General features: G+C 38.6%; 1 protein-coding gene across 1 annotated transcript in view; it reads right to left on the bottom strand.

The window, feature by feature from the left end:
* LOC127638888 (cyclin-dependent kinase 17-like) overlaps window positions 1-19,077 on the bottom strand; it is a 62,689-nt gene that overhangs the window by 17,703 nt on the left and 25,909 nt on the right. The window contains exons 2-3 of the mRNA XM_052120615.1: window positions 13,330-13,478; window positions 3,555-3,719 (exon numbers count right to left, since the gene is read on the bottom strand). Of these exons, the coding sequence (XP_051976575.1) occupies window positions 3,555-3,719; window positions 13,330-13,456 (292 nt within the window). The 5' untranslated portion in view covers window positions 13,457-13,478. The remainder of the gene's footprint in view (window positions 1-3,554; window positions 3,720-13,329; window positions 13,479-19,077) is intronic.

Consider the following 19,077-nt stretch of genomic DNA (forward strand, 5'->3'; position numbering starts at 1 on the left):
GCAAATATAATTGGTAATTTTTGCCTTTTGATTTTGGAGTAACAGAGCCTGCCTATTTCTTTGTAAGATTCACTCATAGAGAGCAGGAGTTTATGTGAGACGAGAAGGGAGATTCAGTTTCTTGAAACAGCTATTGAACTAGTAACCTCTGCTGCCCCATTTCTGCTCCCTGTCACAATGATAAAGTCTTTGAAACAGTGAGAAGGTTTGAAAATGTGTGTGGAAGTGTGAAAGTGTGTGCGGTCATAGGTGTTGTGCCCTACTTATTTTCTGACATACTGCAAGGTAAGGAGTCGCTCTGTCAGATCACCCTCTATTTCCATTCTTTTATCTGTCTCTACTTCCTCTCACTCTTTCAACATAACAAGCACCGTGCTCTTTCATTGCCCATCATGCCAGAGACAACCTCAGTCTCTGTCTTCTAATTTTGACATCCGTCATCTTGTCTGCCTAACCCCTGCTCTGTCTTCTGCTCTCCTCCACCCTCCAGTCTTTTGCATTTGATGTGCTGAACTTCTAGAATGCGCAGTGTTCTACTTTTCAAAAAAAGAAAGTGAGGCACGGAAAAATCTTGCAGGAACAAAAGTGGGTCAGACTTTAATAAACTCCAGACTGTAAACTTGCAGAGCTGCCTGACATCACTGTAATCCGGAATGTATCCTGTTCAAGCGAGGGAATGCAAGACATTTATCAACCAGATTTACAGTTCCAGTCAAAATTTGGACACATTCCTTCACTATCTGCTCCAACTCATCCATTTATTTACTTTTTTTAAATATTACATTGTCAAGAAATTCATTCTTGGACACAAAATATATGTCTATAATTATATATCTACAAAACTAATTTAAGCATAAGTATTTAGATAAAAAGTCTAAACTCGAGTAGGTCTAAACTGTTTAAAAACTTGTCTGTGTTCTATGGCCGCATCCTAACAGAAATGGAACCTCATACCAGCACGATTTGGAACACTCTCCATAGGTAGCAATTCCTCATGTCATTCAAATAGCGCTACTAACACACAGCACACAGGACACTCGACTTGCAACTGATTTCAATTTAATACATAAATATGTAGAGCACACACACATTTTGGGTAAAATAGTCAGTTTTTTGTCGTATTTAATTATTGTTAACCATACTACTTAGTTTTGAGTGGATTACATTTATAATAAAAAGTTCTCCTGCTTCATATTTCATCTTTTATTTTTCCAACAAGCTCATCACGGTGCATTCTGGGATCACCTATACGGGTAAAGACGCATCCAATGGTACCTTAGAATTTGGCCAAAACGAGATCCCTTAGGAAGCAGCATAATTAAGATTAAAGACCTTTTGGAACATCATTCGTGTCAGGAGCACGCCTATGGTCCTAAAGTGCTGCCTTCGGAGACAGCTCACTAGGTTTTGGAATAGTGTACATCGCAGCTTACAAATAGCAGAGTCCATGCCAAATGAACACACATTTGCTTTGTGACACTGGATAAGAATGTGGGTATGGGAAACTGACACGTCTGGACTCGTGTCTGTTGTGCTGGTAAATAAGATCTTCACGCATGGAAACCACCAAGCATGAACACACACACACACACACACACACACACAAAGCAACAGAATGACTCTGTGACACACACTTCTTGCTCGGTCACCTCCCACTAGCCTTCTTCTGACTCACATCCTGCCAGAGTGTGTGTGTGTGTGAGAGAGAGAGAGAAAACACCCACACTCACTTACACGCTTGCACACTACGGTTAGACATGACTGCTCCTATGACAACATGGAGATAAGGTTGAATGGCCCAGATTCATCACATACCAAGATCCTGTAGACTTTTTTTCTTAACGTGACATTTGTTAATTTCATGTGTTTTGTGTAGTTTGAATGTCAGTAGAAGATAGGCTTGCTGACAATCACACAGAAGCAACTAATGTGTGAACTGAAAGTGGGTGTGGTCTTGGAAAATGTAGGATTGAGATTGGTGTACAATCTGACTCATTCATAAGAGTCATGTATACCATTTTCCATCAATATCATGTTCCCAAAAAATGTGCCACCTTAAGGAACCCAACAGTTAGAACATACAGTATCTTACAAAAGTGAGTACACCCCTCACATTTTTGTAAATATTTGATTATAACTTCATGTGACAACACTGAAGAAATTATACTTTGATACAATTTAAAGTAGTGAGTGTACAGCTTGTATAACAGTTTAAATTTGCTGTCCCCTCAAAATAACTCAACACACAGCCATTAAAGTCTAAACCGCTGGCAACAAAAGTGAGTACACCCCTAAGTGAAAATGTCCAAATTGGGCCCAATTAGCCATTTTCCCTCCTCGATGTCATGTGACTCGTTAGTGTTACAAGGTCTCAGGTGTGAATAGGGAGCAGGTGTGTTAAATTTGGTGTCATCGCTCTCACACTCCCTCAAACTGGTCACTGGAAGTTCAACATGGCACCTCATGGCAAAAAACTCTCTGAGGATCCGGAAAAAAGAATCGTTGCTCTACATAAAGATGGCCTAGGCTATAAGAAGATTGGGGGTCAGCCTGTCAGTGCACAGACCATACACCGCACACTGCATCAAATTGGTCGGCACATGGCTGTCGTCCCAGAAGGAAGCCTCTTCTAAAGATGATGCACAAGAAAGCCTGCAAACAGTTTGCTGAAGGCAAGCATGTCCTGCTGTCTGATGAAACCAAGATAAACTTATTTGGTTCAGATGGTGTCAAGGGTGTGTGGTGGAAACCAGGTGAGTTTCCATGTCATACTGAAGCAGAGCATGATCCAGAACAAAAATGTGAGGGGTGTACTCACTTTTGTGAGATACTGTATATGTAAATTATTAATATTTTCACTACACATTGCACATTTTGTGTCGGTAGGGTTGGAAAGGATCTGACCCACAAACCCCTAAAGAAAATCAAAACATGACAGTAAACACAAAAGCTAAATATCAAGTTAAAATACATATTTTCACTGGTCAAATTATTGTTTTTATTGTACTTTATTTATTGATTGATTGATTGATTGATTGATTGTTCAGCAGGCTGCTTGAGACATTTTTCTTTAGGATTGTCTTCAGATGGAGCATAGACATGATTTTTTTTTTTTATAGGTTTACATATTGACAATTTTTCACAAAAATGTGTTGGTTTTGTTTTGTTGAAAATTTAATTTGCTAGGGGCAGGAAAAGACTATTTGGGTTGCGTGAGATCAACCTCATCAGATTGCGTGTGACACATTTTCTGTAGAAATAATAAAAAAAACCTTTAAAACAATGGAATATTGTAGTAGCCCATTTCGTACTGTGTATGAAGCAGCACATGGGGAAGCACTTAGTTATATTTGTGAAATTGTTGCGCTAACACAAAGCATTTTTTTTAATGCTTTAATTTTGTTTTATATTACACAAACATAAAAATGTACAAAAATATCACCCTGGAAATCTTTTTTTTTTTTTTTTTTTCACAGAAAAATCTGACGGTGTGAAAAGACATTTAATGGTGATTTTAAATGGAACCTCTAAACATGTAGAAATTGGTCACTCACCGAGACGACTGCCATTTCGGGGCATTGCCATGAAGGACCCTAGGCTGCCCCCGATGACACTGTGTGGCCGACGCAGAGGTGGCTTCTTAAAGGAGCCTGTGTACTGGTGCAAGAACGAGTGCATGCTGTGGGAAGAGGGTGGCCGGCCATTCCTCACGATGGGCTCTGAAATAACAAGACCTCTGTCAATACATACAAATCTGTGTAATTGCACTAATAGATTTATCTTTTCACAAACAACAGACAATCAAACTTCGTGAAAATGATTACTTTATGACACGTGGTCAGGCTGAGGGCAAAGGAAACCTACAGTAGTAAAGTGCAACAGGGAATATCAGATAACTTTCTAGAAACTGGTGATGTGTGTTGTGATACTCCCATATATTTCACTCCAAGGCAAATTAAGTGATGTGCTGAGCAGGCATCACATTCTGTGCTTATAACTGTTAATCATAAGGCAAGACAATCCTTGCATAGGTGTGGCTATGGTAATGTTTCAATCCATAGGAAAAAATGCAGTAAATGTTAGAGATGTTGTTTGAGCCAATCAGCACAAGGCACGATTTAATAAAAAGTGTTTGTCTGTTAAAACACACTGCATATATTAAATTAATAAAAAAGTATTTTCTCAAAAAATACTGAATCAAATCAATCGCACATACAGTGCATAGTGAATAAGACATTTACTTATAGCACATGTGAAGCTTGTTTATTTTTATGTTGCACTCACCAGCACGAGCTGCAATCTCCTGACAGTTTAAATGGCCTGGATCGCCTGCTTGGTTTGTCATAGACTGACTGTCATGATTTGTGATTCAGAGGAATTTTTTATCCTGAAGTTTTTGATTCTGGCTTATGGAATACACACTTTAGAGGAAGATATTAGATGAGCACTCAACAGGAAGAAAAGGCTGGAGGTTCGTAAATTACATATTTTTAAACTAGATATCTGCATATTTGCAGATGGTATATAATAGAAGTTTTATTAATATTTGCCTTTTATCATTAGAAAGGTTACAGGGAACTGTTGAGGATAGACTGTTAGAATACGTGCTTCAAAGGAATATATGTGAGCGTTCCACAGGATGCTGAATCTGCTGAAGTTGTGTGAGGTTGGTTTATTAAAAAAATCTGCATATGGGCCAATTGGTCGACCAATAGATCCCTTTATACCCACCTGACTCTCCCACCTGTTAATGCTTGACACCACCTGTCCCGTCAATCAACTTCTGCTTGAGCTTGAGCATTCTTGCGCATACACACAAATAGAGGGGCTCTGAATCACTACATAACCTAAGCAAGCATTTCTTTCTGTAAATCTCCTTTAACCCAGGTCATGTTTTACCCCAAAATCAAAAAAATTAGGGCTGTGAATTGATTAAAATATTTAACTAGTTAATCACACAGTTTTCTATGATAAATCAAGATTATAAATGTACTTTATTATTCGTCTCGAAGACCTTGCAAGAAATTGGTTAGTCATAATTTACTGTATTTAAATCATTTAAATATGTACATTAAAAAGTTCAATTTGTATATTTATTTATTGCTTTTTATTTTTTGCTGATAGAGTTATTAGCCAATTTCTTTACAGGTATCAATCTTTGCACTCATTGTACAAAAGTGCCTGGGTTTGTTCCTGGCAGGCAGCAGATGCGCTAAACCCACACCCAACCCTAATCGGAGCCTGTAAGGCTGAGTAGCCCACCAGGAACAACTAGGAACACCTTTGTCCTATCACGTGAAGTTTCAGGAAGTAAAAAAATTATAATAATTTACGCCTTAAACAAAAAATATTACTTACAGAAATTTCCCAGCCCTAAAAAAAACAATGTTTGGCGGAAATTTCAGAAGTGTTTAATTGTGATGAAAGTCATGTCCTAATAAAACTTTTGATTTTTTAACTTTTGCACAATTCACCCTTAAACAATGTTGTTTGTAAGACACAGATTTGATGCTTGAACATTTGAACGTGAAACACTGAAGGGTGTATTATCCTAATTTATTCGAAGAGTTTTCTGTTCTCATTTTCACTGTGTTCGCTCTCATTTCTTCCCATATCACAGCTGTTTCTCTCATTACTACAGGCCTTTCAACCAGCTTACTAAGGACAATACAACAGAACAAACACTGCATAACAGAGAGTTAGTGTGGCACAGGTCTAAGCCAGCCGAGCCCATGTGGTAAAAGTTCCACGCAAGGCCAGCTGTGCACAGGGGCCTTGTTTACATTTAAGCATCATGGAAACTCTGGAATGTTCCACGGCCAACAACATGGTAACGATCCACAGGTAGGGCTGACATGCTGTCAAATGCCATAATGTCCTACTGACAGCATCAGTGGGTGCGCAATTATGAAAATAATAGACCAAAAAAAAAAAATACCTTTGTTTTTTAGAGAAAACAATGTGATCGTTTTTAATGCATAAGTATATAATATAAACTTTAATCCCCTCCTTTCCATTACATCTTGTTGCTAAGCAACAGCGCTCCTGAGAAAAATACTTAATGTCAGCAGAAGCTCTCAGGCACAAAGCAAGGCTGCTTCCACTGTTGCCGTGCCGACAGTCTCCAGTGACGGGGGGTGGGGGGGGGGGTCCCTGTGCAGAACACTGAAGCTTGTTCCTGATTCACAAGATTAACGCACAGGCAAACAGCCATAAATGTACTTTGTTCCATTATTGTGGCAAAGAATGTCTTCAAAGACTGTTTGAAATTGCAGCTCACAAATAAATACACAAACCCATACGCATACAAGTATAGCAAGACAGATGGCACAATATGCTCATGACAGTGCTATTCTGGCACAAACACACTACACAGAAATAAAAAAACAGCACTATCTGAAATTCAAGGAAGCAGACCTTTAGGAAAATAACAGTTTCTTCCAACTTTTTCAATATGTGTTTATTTACGGTGAAAAAATGTGGACCACAATTAAAAGGGGATAATTAGTAACACTTTAAAATAACATTTATTAATAATATAAACAAACATTACATAACAGAATTCAAAATGGGAGTTCTATGGCTTTGAGCACATATCCGTTAGCTTTGCGACCATATATATGTGCGTATAATCCTAAAAACAACAAAATTCACTTTTAGCAGAAAAATGCATTTTAAATTAACAGTTGTTCTGTTTAAGGGAAATTTACTAAATATATTCAGGAGTCATCATTCACTAGGACCCTGTTTGCACTTGGCATTAACAATGCAATCACAGAGATCTGATCAAGAACAAATCAGATAACGGATCGCATCTCTTTTCCATGTGTAGTAGTATTCGATTTAGTCATCAAACGCATGCGTCTCTGCTACCATTCAGACTGGAAACACGTAGGCTAAACAAAGCATTGCACGGTACCAAAGAGATAAAACTGAAATTAAATGCATGGATATACAGAAACGTTGGACAATATTTCATGAAGTGTTGTGAGAAGGCAAGTATATAAAGATGAACATAACATCTGCACAATGCCCGCCTAAGGATGAGTTGGGTTAGTGTTGTTGGCATGTCGAGAAGACACCGTTTTCTACACTGCAAAAGCAAAATCTCTTTGTTTGGACTTCCAAAAGGCAGACAAATTGAAGAATCAGTTGTTAAAATGTATTTTAATTATTTAGCAGTACAACCACAACCAATGCTGGATTTTAAAGTTGGTTACCCCTGAACGATGGTGCAGTTCCCACTTTGTTGGGACAATCTGGCACTTCAGGATCACGACCTGTAAGGATGCTTGATTATTTGTGGATTTATCTGCAAGAGAGAGTTCAAATGTGGAGTTTTGTGTTGTTGCTACGGTATACACCAGTGTAGTGTTGTCAAAAATATCGATATTTCGATAAATATCGATACTGAAATATCTGAACGGTACCAATACTAATTTCCCTAAGTATCGATACTAGCTGAGCTGTCACTTTCACTTCTCTCCAAAGGCGCGTTGACAAACACCACACACACTCGCACTCCTCTCATTCGCTCTGGTTAAATAGCAAAAGTGAAGTGAATGTAAAGATGGCGAGTGCATGCGGCGCTCAGCGACCAGTTTTGTTTGATAAAGAACACAGCAGGAGTGCTATCTGGAAATATTTTTGATATGAAGCCAGACATCCCAAGTGTCCCGGAAGTTCCGGGAGTCTCCCGCATATTGATAGCTTCTCCCTGATGCCCGCAATTTAGTTCAAATCTCCCGGAATCTATAAGCGCATCATGCGAGACAGAACATACTGCACGCATAACATAGATAGCGCACAACATACATAGCGCGCAGAGAGGAGGCGAGACCTTATGAAAGCTAGTCAACCAACCCCCTTGACGTTTAAGTATCTATTTGTTGACATTGAGATTGGATTTGATTTGACTTGGAAATACAAAAGATTGCACTTTTTATTTACTTGCACTTTATTGCTTTTTGAATGTATGGCAATCTGAGAGGCTTTTGAACAAGTGCAATACCTCAGGACATTTTGTTCATGTAAAATATACCTCATTGTCATGTTCTAGACAGTTCTACCCTCTTAATATTGTGGCAGTTTTTTTCTCTGTGGTATCGAAAATGGTATCGAATATCGATATTTTTCAAGGTATCGTATCGAAGTTAGAAATTCTAGTATCGTGACAACACTACACCAGTGCACAGCTGTAGGCCTCTGCTAGTCTGCTAGCTAATGTTACTGTGTTACAATAGTTTTGCTAATCAGCTGCAGGCCCACCTTTACCTACAATTGTGCAGAATTATGCAGATTCTTTGTCGTTATTACCATCATGAATAGAAATCATGTGTGAAGATGGATTTATTTTTACAAACGGTAATTTTACGCCTGCAATCCACAGTAATGCTTGGCTAACTTGCTATGTAATGTTATTATTTTGGTAAGGGTTTACTATTCAGCTGTGGGCCAGCTTTTACCTTAAACTGTGTAACAAAATGTTAGATCTCAATAGTCTTATATAATTATATAATTACAAGCTGTAATGTTACGGTCGCTATCCATGGTAGTCCACGGCTAACTTGCTCACTGTTCTCCGTTCATATCTCGGGTGAAACAATTCAGCTAAACCCATTCCAGCAAAACATGACTAACTTCTACTTCTACGCAGTTGACCTATCACAACAGACTAGGCCAATCAGAGCAGACTGGGCTTTTCGAAAAGGGGGCTTTAAAGAAACAGGACCTAAATCAGAGCGTTTGAGCCAGAGGATGAAAGGTTTAGCAGAAATGTACAGTATGAGAAAAAATGATGCGTTTTTTTGAACATTAAAGCGTGTAAATCTATTCCAGTAGACCCCCCAAAATAAAATCATGAACCTGTAAATTTGCATAATATGGGCTCTTTAAATGTTTACCAGTGGGAAAGAACAATCTAGAGTTATAGTATCATTGTTCTGTCTTCACTGATACCTGCAGCATTTTTAATGACCGAGTTTGTTTCTTCTGGATTTTAAACATGTGACCTAGCAAAGATTTGTATTACCTTGTATGTAACATGTTCTAATTGAAGATAAACATAATAAAAGAGATACGGTCAAACAGTTAATAATATTAGACTATTCAATAAATAACAGCCTACACTACCAATCTGCACACAATGAAAACAAGCATACATGCTGATGCTAACGGTCCCAACGTGGTCTTCTGCTGTTGAAGCCCGTCCGCCTCTAGGTTCAATGTGTTGTGCATTCAATGATGCTATTCTACTCACTAAAACTGTACAGAGTGGGTATTTGATTTACCGTAGTCTTTCTTTTATCTCGAAACAATCTGGCTATTCTCCGTTGACCTCTCAAATCAACAAGGCATTTCATCTACAGAACCGCCACTCACTGGATGTTTTTTGTTTGGCACCATTCTGAGTAAATTCTAGAGACTGTTGTGCGTGAAAATCCCAGGAGATCGGCAGTTACAGAAATACTCAAACTAGCCCATCTGGCACCAACTGTCATACCACGGTCAAAATAAAAAATAAAAACCCATTCTGATGGTTGATGTGAATAATAACTGAAATTCCTGGCCTGTATCTGCTCGATTTTATGAACTGCACTGCTGCCACACTGGCTGATTAGATAATCGCATGAATAAGTAGGTGTAGAAGTGTTCATAATAAAGTGCTCAGTGAGTGTATTTTTTACACTCTAATGTACTAGTACTATTCTGAAAAACTGTCAATTAATGTTATTATAGAGTGAAACTAGTTAATTTATGATTATTAATTAAAAAATCAGTTCAAATACACAATCACATGAAACTTAAAAGCATTGCGTTATTTTCTTACAAACTGTCATTAATGTTAATGAGAGAAAGAAAAACATTTCACCTACCCTCATTTCCATATTGTTTTAATATATTTCCCGCTGGTAATGTGGAACCACATTTAGCAATTAACAAAAATCTTCAAATTAATCTATGACTTTTTTTTAAGTCTCTCTTCAATCCCCCTTACAACAAAATAAGTATTTATTCTTAGAGTTTGCAAAGTATACTATATGGTCTAAAGTTGACACCATATGTGCTTGATGAACATTTGATTTCAAAACCTTAAGCATCAATTTCCCCCTTTGCTGTAATAACAGCTTCCTCTCTTTTGGGAAGGCTTTCCACTATACTGTATGTAGTAACATGGCTACAGGGATTTGCTCTCAATTCAGACACAAGACTATCAGTGAGGTTAGGAACTGATGTTGGTCAATGGGGCCTGACTTACAGTTGCTGTTCCAGTTCACCCCAAAAGTGATCAGTGGGGTCAGTGGGGTCTGGGCTTTGTGCAGGACAGTCAATTTCTTCCACGCCAGACACAGTAAACCGTTTCTTTATGGACCTCACTTTGTTCAAAGGGGCATTGTCATGCTGGAACAGAAAAGGGCTATCCCCAAACAGTTGCCACGATTTTGGAAGCACACAAAGCCAAAGCCATTACATAAAGAAACATTAAGATTTTCTTTACTGGATTTAATGGAGTAACCGAATTTGTTAATTAGAAGGGGGTGTCCACATAGTTTTGGCCATATAGTGTATATTGAAAGACTGAAAGCAATATAGACATTGACTGAACTTTTAACTATAATTGCAGCATACAATTTCCTTTTGAACAGTCTCTACCGTTATTCCAGATGGGCTGAGCTGATGCATTCCTGCAGCGATTGAGGATCACCTGACCAAAATTCAGCACAAAGGGTTTAGGTAAAACTGTCACTAAAGTACAGATTAAACGAAAGAGAAGCAAATGGCATAAGACCCTTACGTAATGGCAGAGTCTTTATACAATTTTCATCAGTCTGACTTGAAAACCGGGTGGGTCAACAACACTACAGCCATTCCCCTCATTTAACACACAAGCCTAAAAACAGCCTCACTGGTTAAGTCTGTATGCATTGCTGAGTGGACATGTTAAAACCATGTGTGCATTCAGTGTAAGAGTATTGGTAAATAAGTAAACATTTTTAAAGTGCATTCCTTGACTGTTTGTCTTAACCTCCAATTTCTGTCATGTTGGTTTTTGGGCATGGGTGGAGGGGTTGTGATTAGATACTGTTAGACTGAGAGACCACAGTAGATACAGTAAATTTTACAGTTTGCCACACATCAGGATGTGTAGACAAGGCCACATTCAGCCCCTAGACAGATATAAAGATAAAAGCATACATGTCAGCTGTTCTAAACACTACTAAGCTGGCAATTGTCTACATATGAAGCTAGCTTAAAGCAGCATTAAAATAAAACTTCATTAGTGACTGAATTGAAACTACAGTATATGGGCTGCAACTCTGTTATTGGTCACTCACGTGCCCCATACAAATAGTGCACCCTATGTGAGATTTGAGAGAGACTAGTTAAAAACAAACAGTTGGTTCTAATAGTCTAACATTAGTAAGTTGCTAGGCTAATAACTTTTACTTTAAAAACGTAATACATTTTAAAAGGGCCCAATCTACGCATTTGATTTGCTATTTATTTAAAAGATGTAGCCTAATGATGAACGCAACCAAAACTGAAGAAAACTTTGCAGCTAAATTAAAAGACAAATCTGGGGATTTTAAGTATTCTAATAATCAATGTTTTACCCAGACCTACACACAAATATTGGGTGAAATAGTTTATTTTAATTAGAAGGAACCATTTTCTGATGATGCATTCAGTATGGAATAAAATATTTAAATTTAAAACTGAACTTTCTCTAGAAAAAGGATTCATGTGAAGCTGCCTTACATTTTAGATCAACTCGGGATATCTTATAAAATACAGCATTTATAATATTTAATAATACATTGGTAAAGGCACTGTTTGGAACAGCCTTCATTCGGCAGGACATTTGGAAGTTCAACAGCAATTTTCTGAAACCAGCTAACAAACATTCATGCTGATTTTCAGCATGTCTCCTACAGCATTTCCCATAAATCCCTCCCTAGGTGTGCTGACTGGGATGTGGAACTTAACCATCTGTTATAAGCCAAAACATTTCTTTGGCAGTTCACTTTAGGCTGTAGATAAGTGTGGTTACTGTTTTACCTCAGTCGGGCACGCAACTTGCCCTGCGGGTGCGCTGGGGCCTGCTGGCGAGGGAAGTTAACCACAAATGCAATGGAACTCGTACCGCAATGGCTTCTATTTTACACAGAGTCTCATTGTACAGCCTGAATCGGTCTGTATGATTCTAGTTCATCAATCAGATTGACCTGAAGGCACCGGAGCTAATTTAGCCCAAGTCTCACAAGCTGTCACATGCTCCCTTCCTATCAAACTCTGCACAGAGGTGTCATTACAGTTATGTAATTACTAGCTAGCTGAAAGTACAGGAGAGACAGGAAACAGTGCTCTGAGGGAATGGAGGAAGGGGAGAAAAAAAATTATTTTCCATGCTACAGAAATTACATTGCTTTAGGGTTTCACACTGACTGGAAATATGACAGTACATTGTTTTTTTTTTTTTTCCAAATCGGTCTTAGCTTAACTTTGCTTTATTGACCAGAAAAATTGTGCAGACTTTGGTTACGACACATCTGAGTGGCACGTTTTTAATAAACTTAACGGCAAATGAAAATCATATGTTAAAAAATATAGAAAATATAGAAAACAACACTTATTTAGTTCAGATTTAGTTAAATGCAACATATTTATGGCTGTACTTCTTGGAAAGAAACCAAGGGGTCCAAATCCTGGAGGCTGGGCAAAGGTAAACATGAGGTGGTCTTTAACACGAATGGCAAGAATGCAGAATAAGTCTGTTTTTTAATATATATATATATATATATATATATATATATATATATATATATATATATTAGAGCTAATTGTTAATGCAGCTTATGTAAGGTTTCTGAATGTTTGCAGTCTTGTCTGTTCCGATTAAATGATTTCACTCTTTGCCCCCTCATATTCTCTTGGCACAAACTAAGTGAATTTCGCACCACTGGTAAATAAATGTAACGTTAATAAAAGTGACATAATGGGAGCAGTACAAGAATGTTTTCACACTCATTTCTTCTAGGTTGCAATCTGAGTATAGTTGCCATTGCAATCTCGTATAATAAGCTTTACTAAATATAGTTTTGTATCAAATCTGACAACCTGTTTCTACAGCCCCAAAGTCCTGAGCTGTAATACTCTTTTTCCACCAAAGTGGAACTTTTCCAGGTTACCAGAGCACTAATTCCAAAATATTAATCAAAGTTTTAATAAATCAGGGTGTAATCTGGACTAAATTGCACTAACGGTGACCCTGCAAATACGGTTCACACACTGCAAACAATTTGAAAGATACAGCAAGTACACACTCACCGCTGTCCTTGCTGCTGTTCTCCTCGATGGTCATCTGTTCCGCCAGCTCTGAGAGTGACTCGTCGATTGTCTGACTACCACGCAGGGTGAGTGACAAACGTCTCTTAAACCTCTTCATCTTCTCCATGGGCCTCTGAGGCAGGGGGGGCCTGTTGGATGACATACCGCCATTAATTACCATCAGCTTACGAATATCTGTGGGTCACGCAGTGTGCAAAAAATGTATTATCTTTTCATTAAAAAAGGAACTTAGTTCAGTGGGTGGTTGAGTGTGGTCTATGGTGTATGCTAAGTACTTCGAGGGGATAAAGTTGTTGGAAAACGACCACAGAATTCGCAAACCTACACTTACAAGAACAAACTACAACATTTGCTGATTTAAATATGCAATGAAACGAATTTATAATGAGTAACAATGTAGCATACAATGTTTGAAAAGTTTATCATCACAGCATAACGCACACTGCCGCATACTATTTTTTAAAAACACTAGGCATTATACAGCATAAACTCCATAGTATGCCATGGTGTTCCATTCCAAACAGCCAATGTGTAAGTTTACATGGGCAGTAATAAAATAACTACTGCCTATTTTTGCTTTGTCAAGCTACAGTCCTCATCTCTCTGTCCAAGTATACATGACATCATCTATAAGAAAGAACATCAGATGAGGAAGTAAACGGTTTCCGGTTGGTCTTTTGCATCATAGTAGCGCATCACAGTAGCATATCAAAGAAGTCAGCTACAGCTACAGACCCACACAACAGTCACAACAACATGGACAACTTTACAGCCATGTGCATTTCTCACATTCTTTAAGGATTGATTTTGGTGCAGATCAGATGTACGTTATCCATTGTGTTATTATGATGTCCGGAGACAGATGATGACGCAATTTGCTCCTGGAATGTTCTCACTCTAGAAGCTCTGCTTTGCTTCACTCTCATCCTTATAATCTTTGTTCATAATAACATTAAGACTTAGGAGAGATATAGTGAATAAATAGACAATTAAGAAAATATATGGTTTCTCCATTTTCTTTTCCTAGCAATCACTGTTACTTGTGGTCATCTGTTTAAACAGTCTTCATCTGTACCTGCCATTTGGTTCAGGCTGCAAATTCAATAAAAGTAATGATTTCTGCATCATTTATGAATGGAAGAAATATAAGATATAGAAAAAACTGTTATAACCACTCGATGATAATTCATGAGGCTAAAGCTAGAATGCTAATCTTGGCCATAGGCTGCGTGATGCAGCCTATTAAAATGTAGTGTGCTAGTATAGGCATACATGGTCACCTCACCACACATTAAGCTTGCATAACTGCTTAAAATGCATAACTGAAGCTAAAAATGAGTGAACAAACAGCAGCAGTACACAAAATATAGACACCACCAGCCTCGCAATCTACGTTGTTAGATTTGATTGCTAGATGTGGGCCATCCTCACTTGCATGGAGGATGTTTGGCTTTGAAAAGACGGATGTTGCTCAATAGATGGTAATCTGCAAACTATGTTGGTAAATCGATTGACGTTAAATAGAGCTCGACAACTAATGCCGGGTTCACACATCCTCTGTGAGCGGGGTGTGAGCACCGCGTTTTTGTTTCAGTGCCCATATTAACAGATCAGTATGTGCGAACCCAGCGTAACTTGTTTCACCATCTGTGAACTAACCACCACACAGAATATGAAAAGCTTTGGGAGTCAGCTGTCCACGACAGGCCTAAACCATCCAAGGTACCAGCACAAAAACACGCTCCGCAAACTTTAGCTCACTTTCTGTCAAAAAGAACTTTACGACAAACAACAGATGGCAAGACAAACAGTCACCAATTCCATCACACAAAGTAAATCCTGTAGGCTACTTTGAAATGGTTTACTCAGTAATACATGCACTGGTGATTTCAAAGTTTTTGTATTGTTTTTACTTGAATGCTTCAGTTTAAAGTAAATAAATCAGACCCATTTTCCTTAAATATGTTTCCATTAATATCAATAGTAAGCAACAATTAATATCGTACTGACAAGAGCGAGCTAGTACAATATATGACTTTTACAAAACACATTTTGAAGGATGCAATACAGCGTCTACTTATCGTTATCGACAAAATTACGATAGAAACACATTTACATGCATGATATGAGTGTTACTATGGCAGAGAGACAGGTTGTTTAATCATTGGACAAAAGAATAGTAATTTAGAGGCACATCATCAATGTGTCATGAGGGTGAATGGTTTACAGACTGCTGATCCAAAAATGAAAATTCTAGCGTCCGGTATCTGTCCCTGTCCACCGCAGGGTACTTTGAAGTGAGAACAATCATAGTAGCCATGCAGTAAGATCACTTCAAACTAAATTTCCAATACAAATTTATTAAAAGGCGAGTTACCAATAAACTTTATTTTTGAGCCCCACAGCTTTCAGCCCTCCAAAACTCTTAAAGTGGAAGATAAAGTCTTTGAAGGTAATAAGGCATAGGATCAATTCTGAATGAAACACACCAAATGTGGTGGTGTTGTTCCTCTTCTTCTTTTCTGATTTGTGTTGAGTCCGATTTCTGGGTAAAACATTGCGCAGCACCTCTGTTTTTCAGAGCATGCACACAACAGGAAGGCCTAGCATGTATACATGCTAGAAGTAACCAATCTACAATGGCATTATCTAGGTCTGTAGTAAAAAACTGACTGGTATGATTTCAGTCAGACTAATGCATTTACATGGAAATATAAAAAGATTAATTATTGCTTTATTCCCACTGCAATCACTTTTAAAGTACATGCAAACGAGATACGTTCAGGTAGATTTAGATAGGGCAATGTGTATGTTTGTGAGTGCTTGTAAGTTCCTGTGGGATAGTTTCAAAAAACCCAGCAGGATTTTAAGACTCATGCATGTGACAAGTATAAATAAAAACCTAAATTATGAATCAAAAGGCTTTTAATCAAATATTCATGAGACTGTATTTAGTTTTTATAGGCACTTCAACACATGGCAGTGCATTATTAAAATACACGCCCTACTTCCCCTAACACAAAAGCATTTTTTTTAAATAATGGTAATTATTGTACTAAATGGTATTTTATATAAGTGAATGTCATATTATAACAGTTCTGACACTTAATTATGAATGTATGCATTCAAAACCATTGTAAAATGCTGATATACACACATCTGTGATTGCAAATTCCATATTAATGCACATTTTTTATATTGCTCAGCAACAATAAACCACCTACAATTAGGCAAATTAACTTGGTGAGAGAATCATTTATTCTGGTTATTATTAATAATAATACAAATAATTTCTTGAACTTCGGTTTCATATTGCTCCTGACTGCATTTTATAAAAGAAGCCACTCAAATCCATCTATTTCAGTGATTCTACCATGGTTAAGGGGGTTAACCTTTGCTTCATGCCTAAAAACACCCCTTTCCCAAGGTAAAATCACTGTAACACACTGTGTCTCAAGGCATGTTGCTTTATTTTAATATACTGTATATTTAAGGTTTGTATGCGCACCATGGTGTATTTCTCTCATTAAAACCATGCTGACTTTGCACACTTTCAGGCAGGAAACACCTTGCTATGAGAGCCAGCGGGACTCTTTCTGTCCATTGTATTACCACCCTCAAACTACACACACCCATATTCACACAGGACAGCAAGTTCATTTTGTTGAAAAGGCGAGTACAAACTAAACCCTCCAATGTTTTCCAAATCACCCACATACAAAACACTATCATGTTCTAACTAGGTGGCATTTGCAGGTGGTGTCCGATTCCATGGCACGGCAAATTGGGAAATTGTGAGTGTGTTCATCCAAAGAGTTCATCACAGGAAGTGCGGTCACGGTTTCTGTGATTGGTTCCTCTTGAATACAATCATGCACACACAAGCAGACATACATGCCATCTGTCTATCTGACAGACTATGGAGGGGGCATATGAGGGATTAGTCTACAGCCATAGGCCAATATAGCACCAGACAGCTCACTTTCAAACACAAACACACACAGCAGTTAAATGTCCATGCTGACAGAGCACATCTTTCAAACAACTGGTATCTCATTCTGCTAGGCAGGACAACAGGGTCCAGACACACCCTGTGGCCGCAACTGTGTTTTTTTGTAAGTCTGTGTTTGAAAGGTTGGCATTCTTGTTTTAGACCTGCTAGGACAGGGCAAAACCAGCTGCAATATACACACACTTCAATACGTGTAGGAATCGCCATCCTGTTAATTTCCTTCACAGTAGTCAAATATAGCCACATAGGCAAAACTTTCACTAAACGTCAAAAGGTCTGGACCATATTGCAAAAGACTGGGGGCCTGGGTAGCTCAGGAAGTAAAGATGATGTCTACCACACCTAGAGTAGCAAATTCTAATCCAGGGCATGCTGAGTGACTCCAGTCAAGATTCCTAAGCAACCAATTGGCCCGGTTGCTAGGGTGGGTAGAGTCACGTTGGGCTAACCTCCTCGTGGTCGCTATAATGTGGTTCTCACTCTTGTTAGGGTGCTTGGTGAGTTGTGTATGGATGCTGCGGAGTATAGCGTGAAGCCTCCACACACGCTAGGTCTCCATGGTAATGCGCTCAACAAGCCACATGATAAGATGAGCGGATTGACTGTCTCAGACACGGAGGCAACTGAGATTCATCCTCCGCCACCTGGATTGAGGACCTAGAGTGCATTGGGAATTGGGCATGCCAAACTGGGAAAGTTTGCTTTTGTTTTGTTTTTACATGCCGCTTAGGGTTGGGTTTCTATGAAATAGATTATACCACAATAATAAACTGTTGTTATCTAGTTTACTTGCCACCAAGTACCTAAAACAAATCTTTATTTAAAAGATTTGATGCCACCAACCAGGAAAACTTTTTGCAAATCCAGTGATTAATTCATGCTCAAAAGCACTCGTTCCATGTAAACATGTTCCATCTCAATTTAGAGGTGGGCACATAAAAAACCCTGTGTGCCCTTATTAATGGAAGTTGCGTGAAGTCAGCCAATCAGCTTGCCAAATTGAGAAAATGCTTTGCAATTTTGTGTGCAATATGCACCAGCCTATCAGTGAATGGACCGTGGCCTCTCCAGGGGCAGGTCATCTGAGGCTGAGAAAGACACTATGGCGGCTGAGTAAAGGAGGAACGCAGCTATGCGCACACACAGATACGTTCCCACTCATCATTTCTCACTCATGTGATGTTAGTCTTTGATGTTGGCCTAAAGAAAATTTACGTCGAGCCTTTTAAACTCTGCTGGAGTCTGCCTCATTAAAACGACTTCAAACAGACTACAGACTCGAAAGATAGCAAACTTCCAACAGTTTCTGTTTTCATGTTTGCTTTTAAGAACAATATTTCGCTCTTTAAATCTCATTTTCTCCAGCTCTCTTTTTATTCTGCCCAGCGTACAAGGCTTCAGAACTATTTGGACCAAGACAGTGACACTGCTGTTACAGTGTCAAGCAGCATTTTTGGCCAATGTATGAATGCTATTGGGGACAGTGCTGCCTATTGTCACCCTGCCCCCTCCCTTCATCGACCCCCGGCCTGGCACAATATCAGTCCCCAGACAGCAGCTCTCCGGGGGATCAGGCTGCCAGGAAAGTGGGCTGCCTGGAGGGGAGAGAGTAGGCCGCAATGAGAGAGATAATCCAAAATATGCAAAAATGGTAATATATGTATATTAAATAAATATAGCTAATTTAATATGCAACTGGAAGAGTGCAGTATATG

The sequence above is a fragment of the Xyrauchen texanus genome, chromosome 47 (genome assembly GCF_025860055.1).
Source record: "Xyrauchen texanus isolate HMW12.3.18 chromosome 47, RBS_HiC_50CHRs, whole genome shotgun sequence".
NCBI lineage: Eukaryota > Metazoa > Chordata > Actinopteri > Cypriniformes > Catostomidae > Xyrauchen > Xyrauchen texanus.